General features: G+C 36.1%; 1 protein-coding gene across 1 annotated transcript in view; it reads right to left on the minus strand.

The window, feature by feature from the left end:
• Nucleotides 1-21,275, minus strand: part of LOC124370055 (chaoptin-like) — a 93,953-nt gene that overhangs the window by 4,860 nt on the left and 67,818 nt on the right. The window contains 6 exon segments of the mRNA XM_046828375.1: nucleotides 9,264-9,377; nucleotides 12,880-13,005; nucleotides 13,558-13,842; nucleotides 17,086-17,280; nucleotides 19,024-19,308; nucleotides 20,538-20,756. Of these exon segments, the coding sequence (XP_046684331.1) occupies nucleotides 9,264-9,377; nucleotides 12,880-13,005; nucleotides 13,558-13,842; nucleotides 17,086-17,280; nucleotides 19,024-19,308; nucleotides 20,538-20,756 (1,224 nt within the window).

Genomic DNA, 21,275 nt, shown 5'->3' on the forward strand with positions numbered 1-21,275 from the left:
GGTTTATTACTCACATATTCACTCGCATATTTCTTTTGGTGTTGCTTTGTACGGAGCAACCAGTAATGCTAATTTGCAAAGTATTTTGCTGTTACAAAAAAAGGCTATGAGGGTTATGTTAAATTTACAGAGACAGGGAGTCAGTGAAACAAAATATTTTCGGATTTAGGTATTTTAACTATTTATGGGCTTTACATTATGGACACGATATTAGAAGTAAGGAAAGCTAATTACAGCTTACCTAGATTAGGCACCTTCCATAACTATTTAACTAGACCACCGTAATCAATTGGCAGCTCCCACAGATTTAATTTGCAGTTCACAAGGAAAAAAAACCAATAGTTGCAGGCATTAGATTTTACAATTAATTTACCTAAAGATATTTTAGCAATTGACAATTTTCAAAACTTTAAAAATAAGCTTAAAGAGCAGTATTTGATTAGTAGACCACTTTATTCATTTGATGAGTTTTTTTGTCTTTAGTTAGTAGCCTTAAGGACTGAAATGTAAAATACACAAAGTAATTCTTGTACATAATGATAACTGTTTATAATGACCGATTTTTCATGGGCCTAGAATAAAAATTTTGTAGATTGAGTAGGCATTATGCACCTTGTATTATCTTATGATACCATGGTTATTGTAATGTATGGTACATATTATAAACTGACGCCATTTTATGTTTGTTACATGTTATGTACAAATTATGAATAAAGTGAATTTGTATTGTATTGTATTGTATTGTATTGTATAGGGACGTGGCAGAGCCTACGTGCGGACATTTTTAGTAGCCATGGAGCGGTGGACGGGCTGAGCACCGTGCGTTCGTTGTGGAAGCATTTTTTTAAAGTGGCGATAGTGTTGTTGCTGTTCAGCGGCAGTTCCACAGACGTTTTAATGTGGCTCCAAGAGGGAAAGTGCCAACTCGAAACACCATTTTGCTGTGGGTGGGTAACTTTAGAGCTACCGGTTCAGCTTTAAAACGAAAATCAACAGACCAAGGTCCAAGGTCAGCCCGGACGCCAGAGAACGTCGAGAGAGTGAGAGGAGCTGTGGAAGCCAGTCCTCGGCGGCCTGCACGTAAACAAGCTGCAGCTCTGCAGATGTCTGACCGCTCGGTAAGAAGAATATTAAGGTACGACCTGCACTTTCCTCCGTACAAAATGGCTATCGTGCAACAGTTGAAGCCCAGTGATTATGCAAACCGCATTGAATTTTCAGAGCAAATGATTGATTTGCTTAAAGATGAAAAAATTCTCATTATGAGCGACGAAGCTCATTTTCATTTGAATGGTTATGTTAATAAGCAGAATTTCCGATATTGGTCAGAAAACAATCCAGAAGAACTGCATGAACGACCTCTCCACAGTCCCAAGGTCACTGTGTGGTATGGCGTAAAAAAAAATTGTGTTATAGGCCCATACTTTTTTGAAGAGAACGGTCTAACTGTAACCGTCAATTCACAACGATGCCTGACTATGTTGAAAAACTTCCTGATCCCTGAAATACGCATAAATCGCTTTAATCGCCACAGAATTTGGTTCCAGCAGGATGGGGCAACTGCCCACACAGCCAATGTGGTAATCAACTTCTTAAGAAGCAAGTTTCGTGGCCGAGTCATCTCGCGTTTCGGGGACATTGCGTGGCCACCTCGCTCCCCGGATCTCAGCATCTGTGACTTCTTCTTGTGGGGACTGCTGAAATCTAGAGTATACACAAAAAAACCCCGCACATTGGATGAACTGAAGGAAACCATACGCCAAGAAATAGCCAACCTCTCTCCTGAAATGTTAGGGAAAGTGTTTGACAACTTCAGTGCAAGATTGGAAGAATGCATCGCCAAAGACGGACATCATTTGAAAGACGTTATATTCGAATCTTAAACGGATCAACTCGCCCTTTTTTGGTTATTTTTATAAATGTTCATAAATACCAATCTGAAATCTGCAATAAAATACTTTGTACCACTTTAAACGTTTGAGTTGTTTACATTATAAAACCATCAGATCATTTTGCCGCTCCCTGTATAAGTAGAAAGTAAGAAAATTAGTTTTAACACAGCAGTTATTGTTTTTTATTTGTTTAGTCAAATAATACAGTTAAAAAAAAGTATCTATGCGCAAATTTCAACTCAGTAATGACAAAATAAACAAAAGCCAAAGTCTACAACACATTAGCATATCTGCATTTATTAAAAAAAAGATTATTCATGTTCATTCAGAGTGTTGAAACACTGTTAAGCTTATTTTTGAACCTTAAACTGCAGCTCCTGCCAGCAAATTAAGATAAAAATGTTTTTATGAAAATTGCTATTTTTGTGTTTTTTCTGTTTAATTTAAGAGGATCCTATTGGAAAGTTTTTAGTTAGAACTGTGAGCATTATTTTTGGTGTTCGCTCTTACAAATTTTGCTTCCACACAAAGATTATTTTTACCATCCCTATCTCAATGTATGGTAATGTACAGTGTTATCAAAAAAGAAATGAACACTTTAAATAATCACTGTAAAACAAGTTTAATCAACAGAAAAAATAAGTATTATCGTTACAAAGAGGACATTTGAAGGTTTTTTAACAATGTTATAGATGTTCTATATAAGCCCCATGGGTTATACGGCTGTCATTAATTGCATAGCTCCCTATAGCTCTTGTTCCGAGCTGCCTCAATTCCAATAAAAGCTTCATCTTTAACGTGACGTTGTACGATAACAGTGACTCATAACAGTAGACACTTATGGGCACAGTGGGTGGCAATGTGGCGGAGCACCATATAGCATTACTGTCTTCCTACAGTTCAGGGATAAGCCATTCACTCATTATGTCCATGTAGGATGTGCCTTTCACTTTACTTTCTTCCACCTGTATATACGAGTATTCTGCTCTGATACAGCACAAAAAACGTTTAGTGTAGGAGGTTTCCTCTCCCAAGTCACTTCTTTCTGTAAAGTTATGATAACGATCAAGTTTCTATCCCCTAACAACCATTGAGCACATTGAAATTAAGGCAGCACATAAGAATAGCTGTACAGAGTATTGAATGAAATAAATATTTTATAAAAAAACTTTAAAATAATCGCATGTATTGTAAGATTCGTCAGTAGCATAAAAAAGTTGTTGAAAAAGCAAATCATAAAATTATTATAAAATACAATTTTAGGGCAATTGTGTTTAATATTACTTAATTTATTATAAACTTTAAATAATTGGACGTAATGGCTATTTAACTATATAGTCCAAGCAAAGTACAAATTGCTGTTTGTCTTTCTTATTTTTATCATTGACGCCTCCAAGTTTAATTCTTTGCACTCTTTGAAGAAATCAATGTATATAATGTTTTCAGCTAGACAGTCTTGAGCATTTATTGCAACACCACCCATTTTATGGCCTGTTCTGCTAAATTGAGCTAATTCAATTCAATTCAAAACTTCTTTATTCATAAGACAGTACAGGTATTGTACATAGAATAGTGTCAAAATTATTGTGTCACATATTGTACAGAGTTATAGAATAATACAAAATATAGTGCCAGTTATCTAACATAAAAGTAGTCTTAATCTATGGTAATAATGTATTAACTGTAGATAATACATTTTTAAATTGTTAGTTAGCTTTTTATTTAGTTAATATTGTCTTATTTATTTATATGTTAAGTGTATCAAAATATCAAAGTTTTTTTTTTTTTTTTTGCTAATGCAACTATATTAAATGTGACTAATTAAGTTAAAGAAAGTTAAGCAAGTATTATACACGGCTCAAAAAACTCTTCCAGGCTATATAGGGCTCTTTTTATTAAATACTGTTTCAGAAGGACTTTAAATTTATTTAAATGTGGCTCTGATTGAATACTAGATGGCAGATTATTATAAAATTTTGCACCCATGTATGAGGGTTTTTTGCAATAAAATTGCAAATTATGTTTTTCTAAGCACAACTTGTTTTTGTTTCTTGTTGAATATTGATGATGGTGTCCTAGTTTTAAATGGTTATGAAAGGTTTCTTTTATGCTTAAGACAGTTTCAAAAACGTAAAGACTATACACAGTTAGTATTCCTAATGTAGAAAAATGCTGTTTAACTGAATTACTATGACCCAATCTTAAAATGATTCTTATGGCCTGTTTTTGAGTCTTTAAAATAGAGTCCATATTTTTATTTGTAGTCCCACCATAAAGGCTTATGCCAAATGAAATTATTGAATGTATGTATGTAAAATAAATTATTTTCAATGATTTTGAGCTGCATATCAAGGACATTTTTCGAAGGGCATACAAACCAGATGATATTCTTGGCAATATCATTGTTACATGATTTGTCCAACTTAGGTGTTGGTCTATTACCAAACCTAAAAATTTTGAGCTACTGACCTGTGATATGGTTTGGTCATCTAATTTTATTATTGGGTTATATGATTTCCCTTGTTGAGTAGAGAAAGTGATAAAATTAGTTTTATTTGGGTTAATATGAAGATTGTTCTTTTTAAAGTAACTATTCATGGTGGAAATATTTAAACTAGATAGAATTTCAATTTCTTCTTTGGAGCTGGCCGATATTTTTAAATTTGCATCATCTGCATAGAAAACCACTTGACTGTTTCCCTCTAGTTGTGGTATACCTTTAAGGTAACAGATGAAAAGAATTGGACCCAAGATTGAGCCCTGGGGCACACCAAATTTAGTAGTCTTGACTGTTGAATTATGTATACTTTTGAAGTTCTTTTTATTTAAATGTGTAATTTGAACAAATTGTTTCCTATTTAGCAGATAGGATTCAAACCAATTATACGCAAAATTTTTTACTCCCAAATTATGAAGACGTTTTAGCAGTATTTCATGTGAAATGCTGTCAAATGCCTTGCTAAGATCCAAAAATATCCCAAGAGCTTTTTCTGAATTATCAATGGAATCTATTACTGATTCTATGAATTCCAATGCTGCTGTTTTGACTGACTTGCCTTTTCTGAAGCCATGTTGAAAAGAATCCAGCAACAGATTTTTTTCAAGGTAATCAAGTAATTGGTCTGACATGGCGCGTTCATAAATTTTTGAAAATGCTGGCAGTAAGGCAAATGGACGATAATTATCCATCTCATTTTTACAGCTTTTTTGTTGAATTGGTATAATTTTAGCTATTTTTAATTGTTCTGGAAATGTCCCTGTAATTAATGAGGAGTTTAATAGGTGTAATAGTGGTTTTAACAGAAATGTCTAAGAGAGTGTAATGAAGAAGGTTTATCATGCTCAGTTCATCTTCATTTAAACCATGCTCTACGATGTATGGCTTTGTTGTTAGAAGCAAATGGTTTATACAGTCAATTTTTTGTGCTAGTCCCCTTACATTTTGATTTGTGGATTGTGCAGTCTTTCCTTGATGAGTAGGCCTTAGTGACGAGTTCATGAATATTCTCATCTTCTGGTAGTGGTGCTTCATCCTCTCTTCTTTTCTTTGACGGAGTTCTAAAAAAACTGGTTTGTGAGATGTCTGAACATGTACAGGTAGAGCTAGAGAAGTTTTTGTGCATGAATCTCTTCTATTCTGCATTATTTTTGTTGGATCCTTTTTCTTTATAAGGAAGGCTGGTAGTTCCACATAAGTTCCGTCAGCGTATTGGTGAATATCTGGAAATACGGTTATAGTCGCTTATTTGTGATCAAGGTTAACCACCGTTTGAGGGGTCTTGGGCTTATTTAGGTAATTTGGAGTTTTTAAGACTTATTTTTTTCTAAACGATGAAGCAATGATGGAAGGTGCTCATGAACAGTTATGTCTTGTTTGTTATTTATTTTTCTTATCCACCTACTAAGCAAATCATCCACTAATGGTGTAAAGTAGGTAAATGATGTTGTACATCTAGATATTGCAACCAAGCAATGTGACAGTGAGTCATAGATCTCTTATTTTTTCTCAGATGTTCGGACCACAGCAACATTCTCTGCTTGCCTTCCTTGGCATTAAATCCCAATTTTCTCAATCAATCTTTTCTGATTGTTTAAAAATGAGAACCCTGAATTGGTCTTTATTCATTGACAAATTGTTGATTCCATTTAGGTAAATTTATATTTTTTCATTGTTTTCTAGATTTCTGGTTGTCATACCTTGTGGTAAAAGGTTGAGAGAAGATCAGCTACTGCTGTCATGTGATAACAGTTAAAAGTTTTTTTAACTAGCTTTGGCTGGCTACTGCTGTGCAATAGGTGTTGTGTTGGAAGTGATGATGCTGTGTGTCAGTTACAATAATGTGGTTACATAAAGTGATGTAGCGTATAATATTGCTGCAACTCATACCTGTACTTGTGTCATTTTAACCTCCCTTTAATTGAACTAGCTTTGGCTGGCTACTGCTGTGCAATAGGTGTTGTGTTGGAAGTGATGATGCTGTGTGTCAGTTACAATAATGTGGTTACATAAAGTGATGTAGCGTATAATATTGCTGCAACTCATACCTGTACTTGTGTCATTTTAACCTCCCTTTAATTGAACTAGCTTTGGCTGGCTACTGCTGTGCAATAGGTGTTGTGTTGGAAGTGATGATGCTGTGTGTCAGTTACAATAATGTGGTTACATAAAGTGATGTAGCGTATAATATTGCTGCAACTCATACCTGTACTTGTGTCATTTTAACCTCCCTTTAATTGAACTAGCTTTGGCTGGCTACTGCTGTGCAATAGGTGTTGTGTTGGAAGTGATGATGCTGTGTGTCAGTTACAATAATGTGGTTACATAAAGTGATGTAGCGTATAATATTGCTGCAACTCATACCTGTACTTGTGTCATTTTAACCTCCCTTTAATTGAACTAGCTTTGGCTGGCTACTGCTGTGCAATAGGTGTTGTGTTGGAAGTGATGATGCTGTGTGTCAGTTACAATAATGTGGTTACATAAAGTGATGTAGCGTATAATATTGCTGCAACTCATACCTGTACTTGTGTCATTTTAACCTCCCTTTAATTGAACTAGCTTTGGCTGGCTACTGCTGTGCAATAGGTGTTGTGTTGGAAGTGATGATGCTGTGTGTCAGTTACAATAATGTGGTTACATAAAGTGATGTAGCGTATAATATTGCTGCAACTCATACCTGTACTTGTGTCATTTTAACCTCCCTTTAATTGAACTAGCTTTGGCTGGCTACTGCTGTGCAATAGGTGTTGTGTTGGAAGTGATGATGCTGTGTGTCAGTTACAATAATGTGGTTACATAAAGTGATGTAGCGTATAATATTGCTGCAACTCATACCTGTACTTGTGTCATTTTAACCTCCCTTTAATTGAACTAGCTTTGGCTGGCTACTGCTGTGCAATAGGTGTTGTGTTGGAAGTGATGATGCTGTGTGTCAGTTACAATAATGTGGTTACATAAAGTGATGTAGCGTATAATATTGCTGCAACTCATACCTGTACTTGTGTCATTTTAACCTCCCTTTAATTGAACTAGCTTTGGCTGGCTACTGCTGTGCAATAGGTGTTGTGTTGGAAGTGATGATGCTGTGTGTCAGTTACAATAATGTGGTTACATAAAGTGATGTAGCGTATAATATTGCTGCAACTCATACCTGTACTTGTGTCATTTTAACCTCCCTTTAATTGAACTAGCTTTGGCTGGCTACTGCTGTGCAATAGGTGTTGTGTTGGAAGTGATGATGCTGTGTGTCAGTTACAATAATGTGGTTACATAAAGTGATGTAGCGTATAATATTGCTGCAACTCATACCTGTACTTGTGTCATTTTAACCTCCCTTTAATTGAACTAGCTTTGGCTGGCTACTGCTGTGCAATAGGTGTTGTGTTGGAAGTGATGATGCTGTGTGTCAGTTACAATAATGTGGTTACATAAAGTGATGTAGCGTATAATATTGCTGCAACTCATACTTGTGTCTTTTTAACCTCCCTTTAATTGAACTAGGAATAATTAGAGAGGCCAAAATCAAAATACAATACTCATACTTGACTGGAATTTGGTAATCTTTTTAATGTTATTTAAAGATGCCCATGCTTTGTGTTATTGGTTGAGCAGTGCCAATTGTTCACTTGGATATCTTTTAAAACTGTGTTGTTTTGATAAAAGGTTTTAAGTAAACATTTTCCAAAGTAGGTGTTGTGCACAAGTAATAGTAGTTTGTTGTATTTACTACCATTTGCAAAAGCACTTTTCCGGGAGTCCACTTCACTAACACTGTATTCAATCCACCATCTTGTTATTTTCTTGTTAAGAGCTGGCCTTAGCACAGCTACTAACTCTGTACAGACTTCAAAATTAATATCTGCCCAAAACATGAGAGATCCACCACCAATGGCACTCTATGAAAAATGGAGGTTTCAGCATCTCTCTCGTGTTGCCTTCTCCACATTTATTGGCATCCATTTGGAGTATTTAGACTTATTCTTGTTTTATTTGTGAAAAGAGTTCATCCCCAGTTGTCCTGTGTCCTCATGATGTACTCTCGCACACACCTTAGCAGAGGTACTCGATGTTCTCTGGTAAGCAGTGTCATCTCAGAGATCACTTCAAATGGTTCTAGTTGAAAGCCGCACATTTCGTACTCTTGCTAGCGAACTTTCCACCTCAGAACTCATTGCTGACCTCCTCCTGATTGTATTCATCCCTCTGACTTGTGTCTCTCACCTTCTTCTATCAACACGAGTCTTAACCGAGCTGCTTCTTGGGCTGTTAGACTACTCACCATGCTCCCAAACATATACAAAAACTAAAGAATAATGTAAACAAAGGTCAAATACAATAAACTTTACAGGTTGAGCTTGAAATGAAGGCTAATGCAAACACAGGGACAAATCACGATTAGATAAGGCATGTGAACTTTAAACCCTTCCATGATATGAGAGAGTGAATGAATGGTTGAAGCATGATTATACCTCTCATGCATATTAGGATAATTGTGGTAGGGTACTCCATTTTATATAACAAGATAACTTTCAACCACAAAATATTATATAAAAATAAAATATTTTAAATAATATTAGTTGTACTTTATTGTTCAGGAGTGAATAATATTAATGTTTTATTAGTACTTCTGAAAAAACAGATAGTACGGTCTATAAATTGGACATAACTATCAAAACAATATTATATTTTAACAATAAGCTCTCTTAATAATAAATTACCATTGCTATGTACCCATTAACTTTTGTCTATAAATAATGAAAACGTGTTTCAATAACGTTATTGTACTTTTATATGTGTGAGATAATGTTTTTCTCATAGGTTTGTGTAAGTAGTTCTTACAAAACACAATGTTACGCTATACAGAGACCTACCTGCAAAATGTTGTTTCCCAATGTCCTCAACTGTTTCCCACTTATTGTGATGTTGCGCACTTTGAACGGAAACTCTCCATGCATCTCTTCATTGAGTGAGTTCTTATCTTCCATCTAAACCAGAACAGTTACTTACGTAAATCATCTACATGAATGGTGCTTTTGGTGAAGTTTCAGAGATATATTTCATGTTTTTACCATGTGATAAAAAGACACGCTAAAATATAAAAACAGCTAAAAGACTAAAAAAATTCATTAAAAAACTAGTAAATCAGAAGACAACAAAACCTTTAAGTGCAGTTATACATAAACAACAAGTCCATCTGTGACTAAGTAAAGCATTACTGACAATCAGTCCCACAGTACAGAAGCACAGAAGAAAACTTTGTGTCCCCTTCCGACGATCTTACCCGTGCTATTTTAACAAGCGTACCCGTGGTGAAAGTTATGTTGCTTCTTTTGTGTGCTATATATTTGTACTTTTTCAATAAATCTAGATTTGTTTTAAATAATAATAATTCTTTATTTACCAAAATGAAATTTATAAATCAATTTCCATAGTTTTAATTATATTAGTGTATTCAACTTGATAAATAATCGGTTCCCCTAGGCTTAGCCAGTTTGGGGTTACGTTCTTATGAAGGTACCCGAATTAATATTATTATTAATCATAAGAGAAAAGTGAAACTGTAGATAAATATTGTACACTATGTTACTGAATGTCTTATTTACTGCTTATGAAATTGCATCTATACCCTTTGTAATTGCTTTTATTGCACATACCTTACAAGAAAACACTTTATTCAAAAACTCCACTGTAGAGGTTTTGTTTTAAGTTTAAAATACAAGGCGTGTTCAGAAAGTAAGTACCGTTTCATACTACTGCCGCCGTAGCGCTGCAATCGGTGTTCTGCGCATGCGCACTAGTCGACCTTGTTCACTGGCAATCGACTTAACGACTCACACGATTTTAGTTGTTCTACGTTGTGTTTTCAGTTTTCTCTGAACGTCTAATATGTTTAAGATAATTAGTGATCCCGCCGATTGTGAGATTCATTCTGTAATAAGATTTTTGAACGCAAGGAACGTAAAAATGGCTAAAATTTATCGTCAACTTCGAGATGTTTACGGGGAAGACGTGCTGAGTGAAGGAATGGTGAGAAAGTGGGTTAGAATGTTCAGTGGTGGTCGAACAAATGTACATAATGAGAATCGGAGCAGTTGGCCTTCTCTCGTCATCGATGATTTGCTAAGAGCAGTTGACAAAAAATCCAAGAGAACAGACATTTCACTATGACAACGCTATCTGACGATTTCCAACAAACTTCACACAATCTTTTGTACGAAATTGTTAGGGGCCGCTAAGGTTATCGTAAGCTGTGTTCCCAATGGGTTTCCAAAAAGACTCAATGACGTGCACAAAACCAAGAAATTTGGAAGTGCTTTAACTTTTCTCATATGGTACAGTGATGATGGTGAGGATTTTTTAAATAAAATTGTGGCAGGTGATGAAACTTGGGTCCGTCTTGTCACATTGGAATCCAGATTATGGATATGGTTAATGGAGTGGCGACACACACAATCCCCGAAGAGACAAAAATTCAAGAGGACAATCTCTGCACACAAAATTATGTGCACTACCTTTTGGGGTTGGAAAGTTGTTTTGATGATTGATTTTCTCCCAAGAGGTGAAACCATTAATGCGGCAACGTATTGCGAAACCTTAAGAAAACTAAGGAGTGCAATTCAAAACAAACGGAGAGGAATGCTCAGTAACGGAATTGTGTTGCTCCATGACAAAGCTCGGCCCCATACCGGTGGTAACACTCAAACACTGGTTCGACAATTACGTTGGGAGTAGTTTGATCACCCGTCCTACAGAACGGACCTGGCACCGTCTGACTACCACTTGTTCCTGCACATGAAGTGCGAGCTAGGCGGCCAACGCTTTGAAACCGACGATGAAATTAAAACTGCAGTGGGGTCATGGCTACATTCATTGGCGGGAACCTTTTACAAAAAGGATATAGACAAATTGATCACCCGCTATGACAAGTGTTTGAACATTGGTGGAAACTATGTCGAAAATAGTTTAAGGTTTGGGCTTTCATGTAGAAATAAATCTATGTTGAAAAAAAATTGTTTAATTTTTTTATTAAACATTATTTTAACATTATTAAACATTTATTAGTAAATTCGTATTGTTTTACTTGTTTTTTTAACGGTATTACTTTCTGATCACGCCTCTTATGCTAAACATTTGCTGCATAAATAAATTTTTCAATATCATAGGAAACAGTTCTAAGGTAAAACTTAACATTTTCTTATTTACGCAGTGCCTTCAAAAAGAAATTTGCGCCATCTGTAACACATTCGCTATAACTGAAGACCATCAGATTACAATGCTATATCCAGGCCCGATTGTGGCACCAGTCATAACAGAGTAGATTATGAAATGCGGACAGCTTATTATGAGGGCTAGCCAAAAAGTAGATTACGTTTTGCTCTGTAACCACTAGGGGCAGGACTATCGCGGCATTTCAAGTAGAGCGTTTTACCAGCTAGTGGATATCCCGCCATGCTAGTGAGAGGTTAATGATGCTCCTTGTTGTTTTACAATAGCAGTTGAAAATGTAAGAACACAATTAAAACTCCTGCGAGTTGTGAAGTGTGGTTAATAATACGGTTTTTGTTAGTTAAGCACAATAAACCAATTGATATTTATTACCAACTCTGTGAAATTTATAGGAATAATATGATTACTGAAGGTGGAGTGCATTAGGTTTAAAAATGGCCGAACTAATGTGCATGATGATGAACGACGTGGACGTTCAAGCATTGTGGCTGATGAAATTGTCCCTAAACTCGTTGAGAAGATTAAAGAAGACCGCCGATTCACAGTAACAGAACTCTCATTTAGTTTTCCTCAAACTTTAAGGAGTTTGTTACACGAAACAGTTATGCTGAAGTTAGGTTACCATACATTTTGTGCAAGATGAGCACCGAAAATCTTAACAGAAATCTATCAAAGTCAGTGTAAGGCTGCTTCATTGACATTTTTGGACACTTATGAAAAAGATGGTGACTTATTACTCAATCGAATCATTACAGGATACGAGACTTGGGTAAAACACGTGAATTGCAAAACCAAATTACAGTCTATGGAGTGGGCGTTTAGATGACGATGTTGAACTGCGGAAGGGTGTAACTACGTGGTTGAAGTCTCAGGTGGCAGAATTATATAACACTAAATTTCAAAACTAGTTTACGCTATGATAAGTGCCTTAATTTGTATAGTGACAATGTTGAAAAATAGTATTTTAGTGCCACTTTCAAATATATGAATTTGAATATACCATTTTTTTTGTACTTTGTTTTTTGTTTATATCAAAACGTAATCTACTTTTTGAATAGCTCTCGTATATTAAATTTGTGACTTCCTTTTAGTTGAAAAACAATACTCAGAACTAAGAAGTTTGTAGTCTCCAGAAACAGCCTGTATTCACAATCCTCAAACGTGTACACTGCAAGACAAACCACAGCTGCCATGAAATGATTTGTAAAGGGGGTGATGAAGATGTTGTTTATGTGTAATAGAGCAGAGACTCACACTGACCTCAATATGGAGGTTGTGAAGTCCATAGTTGTATTGGAGCAGCTCGGGCAAGTTGAAGTCTCTCACATTCTTGGTAGGGCTGATATGTAAGGTCTCCAGGATACGCATTTTGCCCAGGGCTCCCATCTGTCAACATCCACAGGAAGTTTGAATAAAACCTATTGGAGATCTTTTGTGTGTTTCACGATCTAGTTCTATTATTGATATCACAAAGCTTTACCACATATTTAAGCTGCAGAAAAAATTTGTTTTTCAAACTATATAAACAATTTTGACAACAGTTGCTTGCATGAACACAACTACATAAATCTCAAGTTTTAAAGAACCTGTCATTAATTAAAGAAACTAAAAAAATATGACTAAGTTATGCCTTTGATATATTTAGGTTATAGAAGCCAATTAATGGTATTATCAATTTTCTATCAACAAAAAATGGCAAATAAAGAATGTCTTTCAGGAGTCATTCATAAATATACCCATAAATTCTTGAGTGTATTTCCAAAATATGCTATATATAATATTTAGTTTCATAGAATTTGACCCATAACTAATACTCCCCTAAAATATTAAAACTTATATCAAGACAGTATATTATTATTTAACCTTCCTTTAAATTTACTTGTATTAGGAGAACATGGAATGGTCGACTAATCTGTGACTAGAGAGAGAAGTGGTCACCTCAAAGTAGTTGAGAGGCAGGTGTCTGATGTCAAGCTCTCTGATCCTCTCGGCCCCACCCAGCAGACTGGTGTTGGTCAAAGAGGAAATCATGTTGTGGCTGAGGAACAGGGCACGAAGCTGGGGCAGTGAATGAGTCACCAGAGGGACCTGACTCAGCAGGTTGTGGCTCAGATCCAAATGCCTCAGCAGTGTCAGGTTGGATGCCATTTCGGGCGGAAGCACACTGATAGTGTTCCATGACAGTTGGAGAGTGTGCAGGTTAGGCAGAGGCAGCTCCGGTATCTGTGCACAGTTTCAGTTAAATGTGTAAATTACTTAACAAATATCACTTCAATGACAGTTGGAGAGTGTGCAGGTTAGGCAGAGGCAGCTCCGGTATCTGTGCACAGTTCCAGTTCAATGTGTAAATTACTTAACAAATATCACTTCAATGACAGTTGGAGAGTGTGAAGGTTAGGCAGAGGCAGCTCCGGTATCTGTGCACAGTTCCAGTTCAATGTGTAAATTACTTAACAAATATCACTTCAATGACGGTTGGAGAGTGTGCAGGTTAGGCAGAGGCAGCTCCGGTATCTGTGCACAGTTCCAGTTCAATGTGTAAATTACTTAACAAATATCACTTCAATGACGGTTGGAGAGTGTGCAGGTTAGGCAGAGGCAGCTCCGGTATCTGTGCACAGTTCCAGTTCAATGTGTAAATTACTTAACAAATATCACTTCAATGACGGTTGGAGAGTGTGCAGGTTAGGCAGAGGCAGCTCCGGTATCTGTGCACAGTTCCAGTTCAATGTGTAAATTACTTAACAAATATCACTTCAATGACAGTTGGAGAGTGTGCAGGTTAGGCAGAGGCAGCTCCGGTATCTGTGCACAGTTTCAGTTAAATGTGTAAATTACTTAACAAATATCACTTCAATGACGGTTGGAGAGTGTGCAGGTTAGGCAGAGGCAGCTCCGGTATCTGTGCACAGTTCCAGTTCAATGTGTAAATTACTTAACAAATATTACTTCAATGACAGTTGGAGGGTGTGCAGGTTAGGCAGAGGCAGCTCCGGTATCTGTGCACAGTTTCAGTTAAATGTGTAAATTACTTAACAAATATCACTTCAATGACAGTTGGAGGGTGTGCAGGTTAGGCAGAAGCAGCAAATGATTTAATTGTGGTATTCCACAAGGATTAATTGTGGATCCTGTCTTATTTTTAATATATGTTAATGATCTCCCATCAAATACAAATTCTAGTTTAATATTGTAGTTGACACAATAGCAATTCTCAGATTCTACTATTCGCCTTCATATGTTGATTCAAGGCTCTTTTTGAATTATCAAGATGGTTTATAGCAAATGGTTTAAAATTGAATTCTACTTAAACTCAATTAGTCGATTTCCAAACTGTTCAAAACCAGAACCATCTTGAATGTAAAATCAAATTAGAGAGTCAACACATTGAAGTTTTGAAATCAGCATTTTTTTTAGGAACCCACATAGACTTAAATCTAAAATGGACTGAATATTTTCAAATTTTGGGAAGAAAGCTTAACTCTGCTTGTTTCCAGATGTTAATCTTAAGAAACTTTGTTGACTTAAAAACAAAACTTATGATTTATCATGCTATGTTTGCTTCAGTCATGCAATATGGCATTGAAGTTTGGGGAAGTCCTGGTAGGCTGGCAGAAATTTTCAAAATCCAAAAGAAATATTTAAGGATTATAACATTTTCCAAAAGAAGAACTTCATGAAAAGGAACATTTAAAGACTTAAATTCGTTAACCTGTCCAGCTATATGTGCTGAGATGTCTATTGTTTGTAAGGCAGAATTTTGAGCTCTCTTTTGCTAATCACTATAACCATAACTATAATAAAAGAAGTAGAGATATTTTGCACTTTCCAATTCATAAACTTTGTTTTTTTGTGTTTACCCAATATCTTGGAAGAAAATTATAGAATAGTTGTCTACAAGATTTAAATCAAATCAAAAAGACAATTAGTTTAAAATAAATGTTTTAGATATGTTAAAAGAAAAAAAACTATTACTCTATTGAAGAATACCTATGTGATACAATAATTTAATAACATCATGAATATACAGTAAATACACAAATTTATCAATTTTATTTTTATGACTCTTTTATAATTTAATTGTATAACATTATACTTAATTACTTAAACATTTTACTTTGACGATGTTTCATAACTGATACTAATATTAAGTTCTAATTTATATCTTGGCAATGTCACCTGTTCTTCGAGCTGTGCTGGATTAAAAGAATGTATATTATGTAAACTGTGGCTTTTTAAGAATTTGAATAAAAATTTGAACTGTAACAAAATGAGCAAAACCAACAGATACTAGTAAACACAGATATAAAATTTTGTCCACCAAGAAAAAACATATGAAAAACAGCTGTTGACTTTAATAATTTTGCAGCATATTATATTAATTTACACAAGATTTATAATGAGTATACCTCCCCACACAGTATTTATTCGTATACTGACTTTTTACGCCTTTAGAACCAGTCGAAGGAACAACGAAATCTAGTGACACTTGTATGTCCCTGATTTCACATAATATCAAGTCACCATACATCGGGAGAAATGTAAAGAAATAGTTCTCTTGAGAAATAGTTATATAATTAATCCTTAAGACTTATTCAACCGAATATAACCTCCAGCTGTACTTAACGATGACAAGGAGAAGTTCATGAGGCCAATGAAGGAACCACTATGCTACAGATTCAGCTGTACTTGCCAATGACAGAGATACATATAGGCCCAGATAGTTTAGAGTGTCATCAAGGCCAATGAAGGAACAGCCTAGTTGCTCCAGATTCAGCTGTACTTACCGATGACAGGGAGACATTCCTGAGGCCCAGATAGTTTAGAGTGTCATCAAGGCCAATGAAGGAACGGCCTAGTTGCTCCAGATTCAGCTGTACTTACCGATGACAGGGAGACATTCCTGAGGCCCAGGTAGTTTAGAGTGTCATCAAGGCCAATGAAGGAACGGCCTAGTTGCTCCAGATTCAGCTGTACTTACCGATGACAGGGAGACATTCCTGAGGCCCAGATAGTTTAGAGTGTCATCAAGGCCAATGAAGGAACGGCCTAGTTGCTCCAGATTCAGCTGTACTTACCGATGACAGGGAGACATTCCTGAGGCCCAGATAGTTTAGAGTGTCATCAAGGCCAATGAAGGAACGGCCTAGTTGCTCCAGATTCAGCTGTACTTACCGATGACAGAAAGACATTCCTGAGGCCCAGGTAGTTTAGAGTGTCATCAAGGCCAATGAAGGAACGGCCTAGTTGCTCCAGATTCAGCTGTACTTACCGATGACAGGGAGACATTCCTGAGGCCCAGATAGTTTAGAGTGTCATCAAGGCCAATGAAGGAACGGCCTAGTTGCTCCAGATTCAGCTGTACTTACCGATGACAGAAAGACATTCCTGAGGCCCAGGTAGTTTAGAGTGTCTTCAAGGCCAATGAAGGAACGGCCTAGTTGCTCCAGATTCAGCTGTACTTACCGATGACAGAGAGACATTCCTGAGGCCCAGGTAGTTTAGAGTGTCATCAAGGCCAATGAAGGAACGGCCTCGAGGCTCCAGACTCAGCTCTGTGTTATGGCTCAACTCCAGGGAAGCGAGTCTTGGCATGGAAGCGAAAGTGGAATCTTCCAAACGCAACAGCCGATTGAAGGATAGGTCCAGAGACATGAGCGACTGCCAAAGTCACAAGAGAAGAAAATAAGGTCGAGAACACAAAAAGTAGTTAACAAAAATTAATACACATATTCGTATTCTAATGCAAAAGAGTGCAAAATAGTACCATTTTCAAGAACAAATTATAGAGAACATTTTGCATTTAATCTTTCTTAACCATTACCATTATTTGGTTTGATTTTATTGCATGTTTATACTGTATCAATTTGAGCTGTCTTATTAAAAACCTCTTCTGGTTAACGCTAGGAATCTGTTAGGCATTGTGCTACAAGTCACCATGTCAATCCCAGTGTACACAAAGTTCTGTTCCTACAAAAATATAAATCTGTACAACTGTCTTATTAAACTTCTTCTAGTTAAGGTTAGGAATCTGTTAGGCATTGTGCTACAAGTCACCATGTCAATCCCAGTGTACACAAAGTTCAGTTCCCACAAAAATATAAATCTGTACAACTGTCTTATTAAACTTCTTCTAGTTAAGGTTAGGAATCTGTTAGGCATTGTGCTACAAGTCACCATGTCAATCCCAGTGTACACAAAGTTCAGTTCCCACAAAAATATAAATCTGTAAAACTGACTTATTAAACTTCTTCTAGTTAAGGTTAGGAATCTGTTAGGCATTGTGCTACAAGTCACCATGTCAATCCCAGTGTACACAAAGTTCTGTTCCTACAAAAATATAAATCTGTACAACTGACTTATTAAACTTCTTCTAGTTAAGGTTAGGAATCTGTTAGGCATTGTGCTACAAGTCACCATGTCAATCCCAGTGTACACAAAGTTCTGTTCCTACAAAAATATAAATCTGTACAACTGACTTATTAAACTTCTTCTAGTTAAGGTTAGGAATCTGTTAGGCATTGTGCTACAAGTCACCATGTCAATCCCAGTGTACACAAAGTTCTGTTCCTACAAAAATATAAATCTGTACAACTGACTTATTAAACTTCTTCTAGTTAAGGTTAGGAATCTGTTAGGCATTGTGCTACAAGTCACCATGTCAATCCCAGTGTACACAAAGTTCTGTTCCTACAAAAATATAAATCTGTACAACTGACTTATTAAACTTCTTCTAGTTAAGGTTAGGAATCTGTTAGGCATTGTGCTACAAGTCACCATGTCAATCCCAGTGTACACAAAGTTCTGTTCCTACAAAAATATAAATCTGTACAACTGACTTATTAAACTTCTTCTAGTTAAGGTTAGGAATCTGTTAGGCATTGTGCTACAAGTCACCATGTCAATCCCAGTGTACACAAAGTTCTGTTCCTACAAAAATATAAATCTGTACAACTGACTTATTAAACTTCTTCTAGTTAAGGTTAGGAATCTGTTAGGCATTGTGCTACAAGTCACCATGTCAATCCCAGTGTACACAAAGTTCTGTTCCTACAAAAATATAAATCTGTACAACTGACTTATTAAACTTCTTCTAGTTAAGGTTAGGAATCTGTTAGGCATTGTGCTACAAGTCACCATGTCAATCCCAGTGTACACAAAGTTCTGTTCCTACAAAAATATAAATCTGTACAACTGTCTTATTAAACTTCTTCTAGTTAAGGTTATTAATCTGTTAGGCATTGTGCTACAAGTCACCATGTCAATCCCAGTGTACACAAAGAGCACTTCTACTACAATTACTATAACCAATACTGTAACGTTCTCTTTGAATATCATGTCTTTAAATGTTCAGTTTCTGTACGGCTAAAATAGGCTGAAAAATCATAGAAAAAGACAACAAACCCTGAAGCGAGAGAAGGTTTCTGGAGCATGCAGTGTGGCAATAGCGTTGTGGCTCAAGTCCAACTCACAGAGGGTGGCTGCAGCAGCAGGACTGAAGGTAGTAACTGGCATACGGGACAGCTGGTTCCAGGCGGCGGACACACGTTCCAGACCATCTTCGCTGAACAGGGAGTCAGGCAGAGAACGCAACCTGTTCCCGGACACGTCCACCACACGCAGGTTTACCAACCCGCGGAACAGCTCGGCAGGAATATCATGGAGGTGGTTCCAGGACATGTACAAGACCTGCAATATACCAGAATAGTGTATTAGGCCTTTAAAAAGAATGTGGTGAGTTATTGTATTTTATCTACCTGTAGGTCAGATTTTTAGGATTATTTTTAATTTAGGTACATTGGGATTGTTTTAATCATTTAATTACATTCATGCAAAAGTCTAAAATTGCTCAACATTGCTTGTCTGAAGATCATCACATGAAATGGGACAAAGCCAATATAATACACCGCGAGGAGAATTTTTCAGATGCAAACTTATTGAGGTTTCATACATGAAATTAGCTGACCAACCGCTAAGTCAACATTTGTTTGAGGTTAGACCACTTAGGGTACCAATATTAAAAAAGAACTAACTAGGAAACCTAAAAAGATTATAACAATCGAACAAACCTCAGCCAACAAAATTCGTACACACCATGATACTAAGGCCTAGGACCAAAACTTAGGGCTGGAAACGGCTGAATTTTGATTTCTCTCATATGTTTTCTGCAATTCTACAATGGTATGAAGGTGGCGGGAGAAATAGAAAAGGCCCATCAAATTGCTGTAATCCATTGGCAAAGAAAGCTCAAAATTTGAGAGGGATTTTTGTGGTTCACATCTGGACAAGGAAACACCTATGAAGAGATTTATACTATAATGTGAACAGTATTCAGATGAAATATGGTAATTTTTACTTCAAGAGAACACGGGAAATTTAGTAAAAGTAAATGCAAATTGAGAAACTGTAATCAGCTTTTAATTATGAATCGCATTTAAAGAAAGTTTCAAAATATAAGATTTTACGTGGAGGGTGTAAATGTTTGTGCTAAGAAACCATTAGTCACTGAGAAACAACTAAGTCATTGAGCCATTTGTAAGAATTGGATTTAATTAAGAAAATAATTTAGTACAGTTATCTTAGCTATAGCTCAGAAGCCACTGATATTATACCTAAGCTTCTCAAAGTACTTCAATACAGTGGTTCTGATGAAACCAGGACGAGACAAATATGCAACACTTCTGTGTTATAACAGGGAGAAGAGTTTCTGGGACATAATCAGTATGAAATTTACCAGTTTGTTCACTTGTTAAATTCACTAATTACAATATATTGTAATATAGACCTACATATTTATTTTTATGTTCTCAATTGAAGAAGTTGACAACATCGTAATTTTTTAAATATTTAGTTTATTTTATTAGATGTACACATTTAAGTAAAGTATCTGGGCAAAGTGAGAGTGTTTACGCACTGACCTGAAGTTTCTTGGTGTTGCGAAAGGTGTCAAAGTCGACTTCGTACAAGTTGTTGTGGTTGAAGTCAAGCCATTGCAGATGCTGCATGTTTCCGAAGACGTCGCGGGTGGCGTTGCTGAGCCAGTTGTGCGCGAGGTAGAGGTGAGTCAGACTGCGCTCCACCGGCCTCAGGAACCCGCGTCCGATGTGGGTGATGTTGTTGTGGGACATGTCCAGGACCTGACAGAAGCATTTTGCAGGTAACCAAAGTCCCTTCACTGTCATATCATGAGAGTACAAACTTTACTACTACTCATCAATAATAAAGTACTGTAATACTCATTAAGTAAAACGACTCAATCCTTATGACTCATTCCATTCGTATTGATCGAGTAATAAGCTATTATTAAATAAAAATAAAACCAATTACATTATGTTCTCAATCAATTACGAAATAAGTGAGGTAAACGCTAAAGTTATATTATAAGACCACGACTTTGAGTAAGTTCATTCAACAACATTTTTAGGTATTAATCTTGACCATCATTTAACTTGGGACTACATTTCAATCAATTAACAAAACAGATCTCATCTAACTTATACGTTATATACAGAATGCTGAAATTTTGCTTGCTTAATTCATTATAAGCTCTGTATTTTGCACATATTGATTCAGTCATATCATTTGGAATATGTATTTACAACTCAATACCAAAATTTAATTTAAACAGATTTTCAATATTGAAAAAGCATGCTATA

Source organism: Homalodisca vitripennis, chromosome X (assembly GCF_021130785.1).
Source record: "Homalodisca vitripennis isolate AUS2020 chromosome X, UT_GWSS_2.1, whole genome shotgun sequence".
Taxonomy (NCBI): domain Eukaryota; kingdom Metazoa; phylum Arthropoda; class Insecta; order Hemiptera; family Cicadellidae; genus Homalodisca; species Homalodisca vitripennis.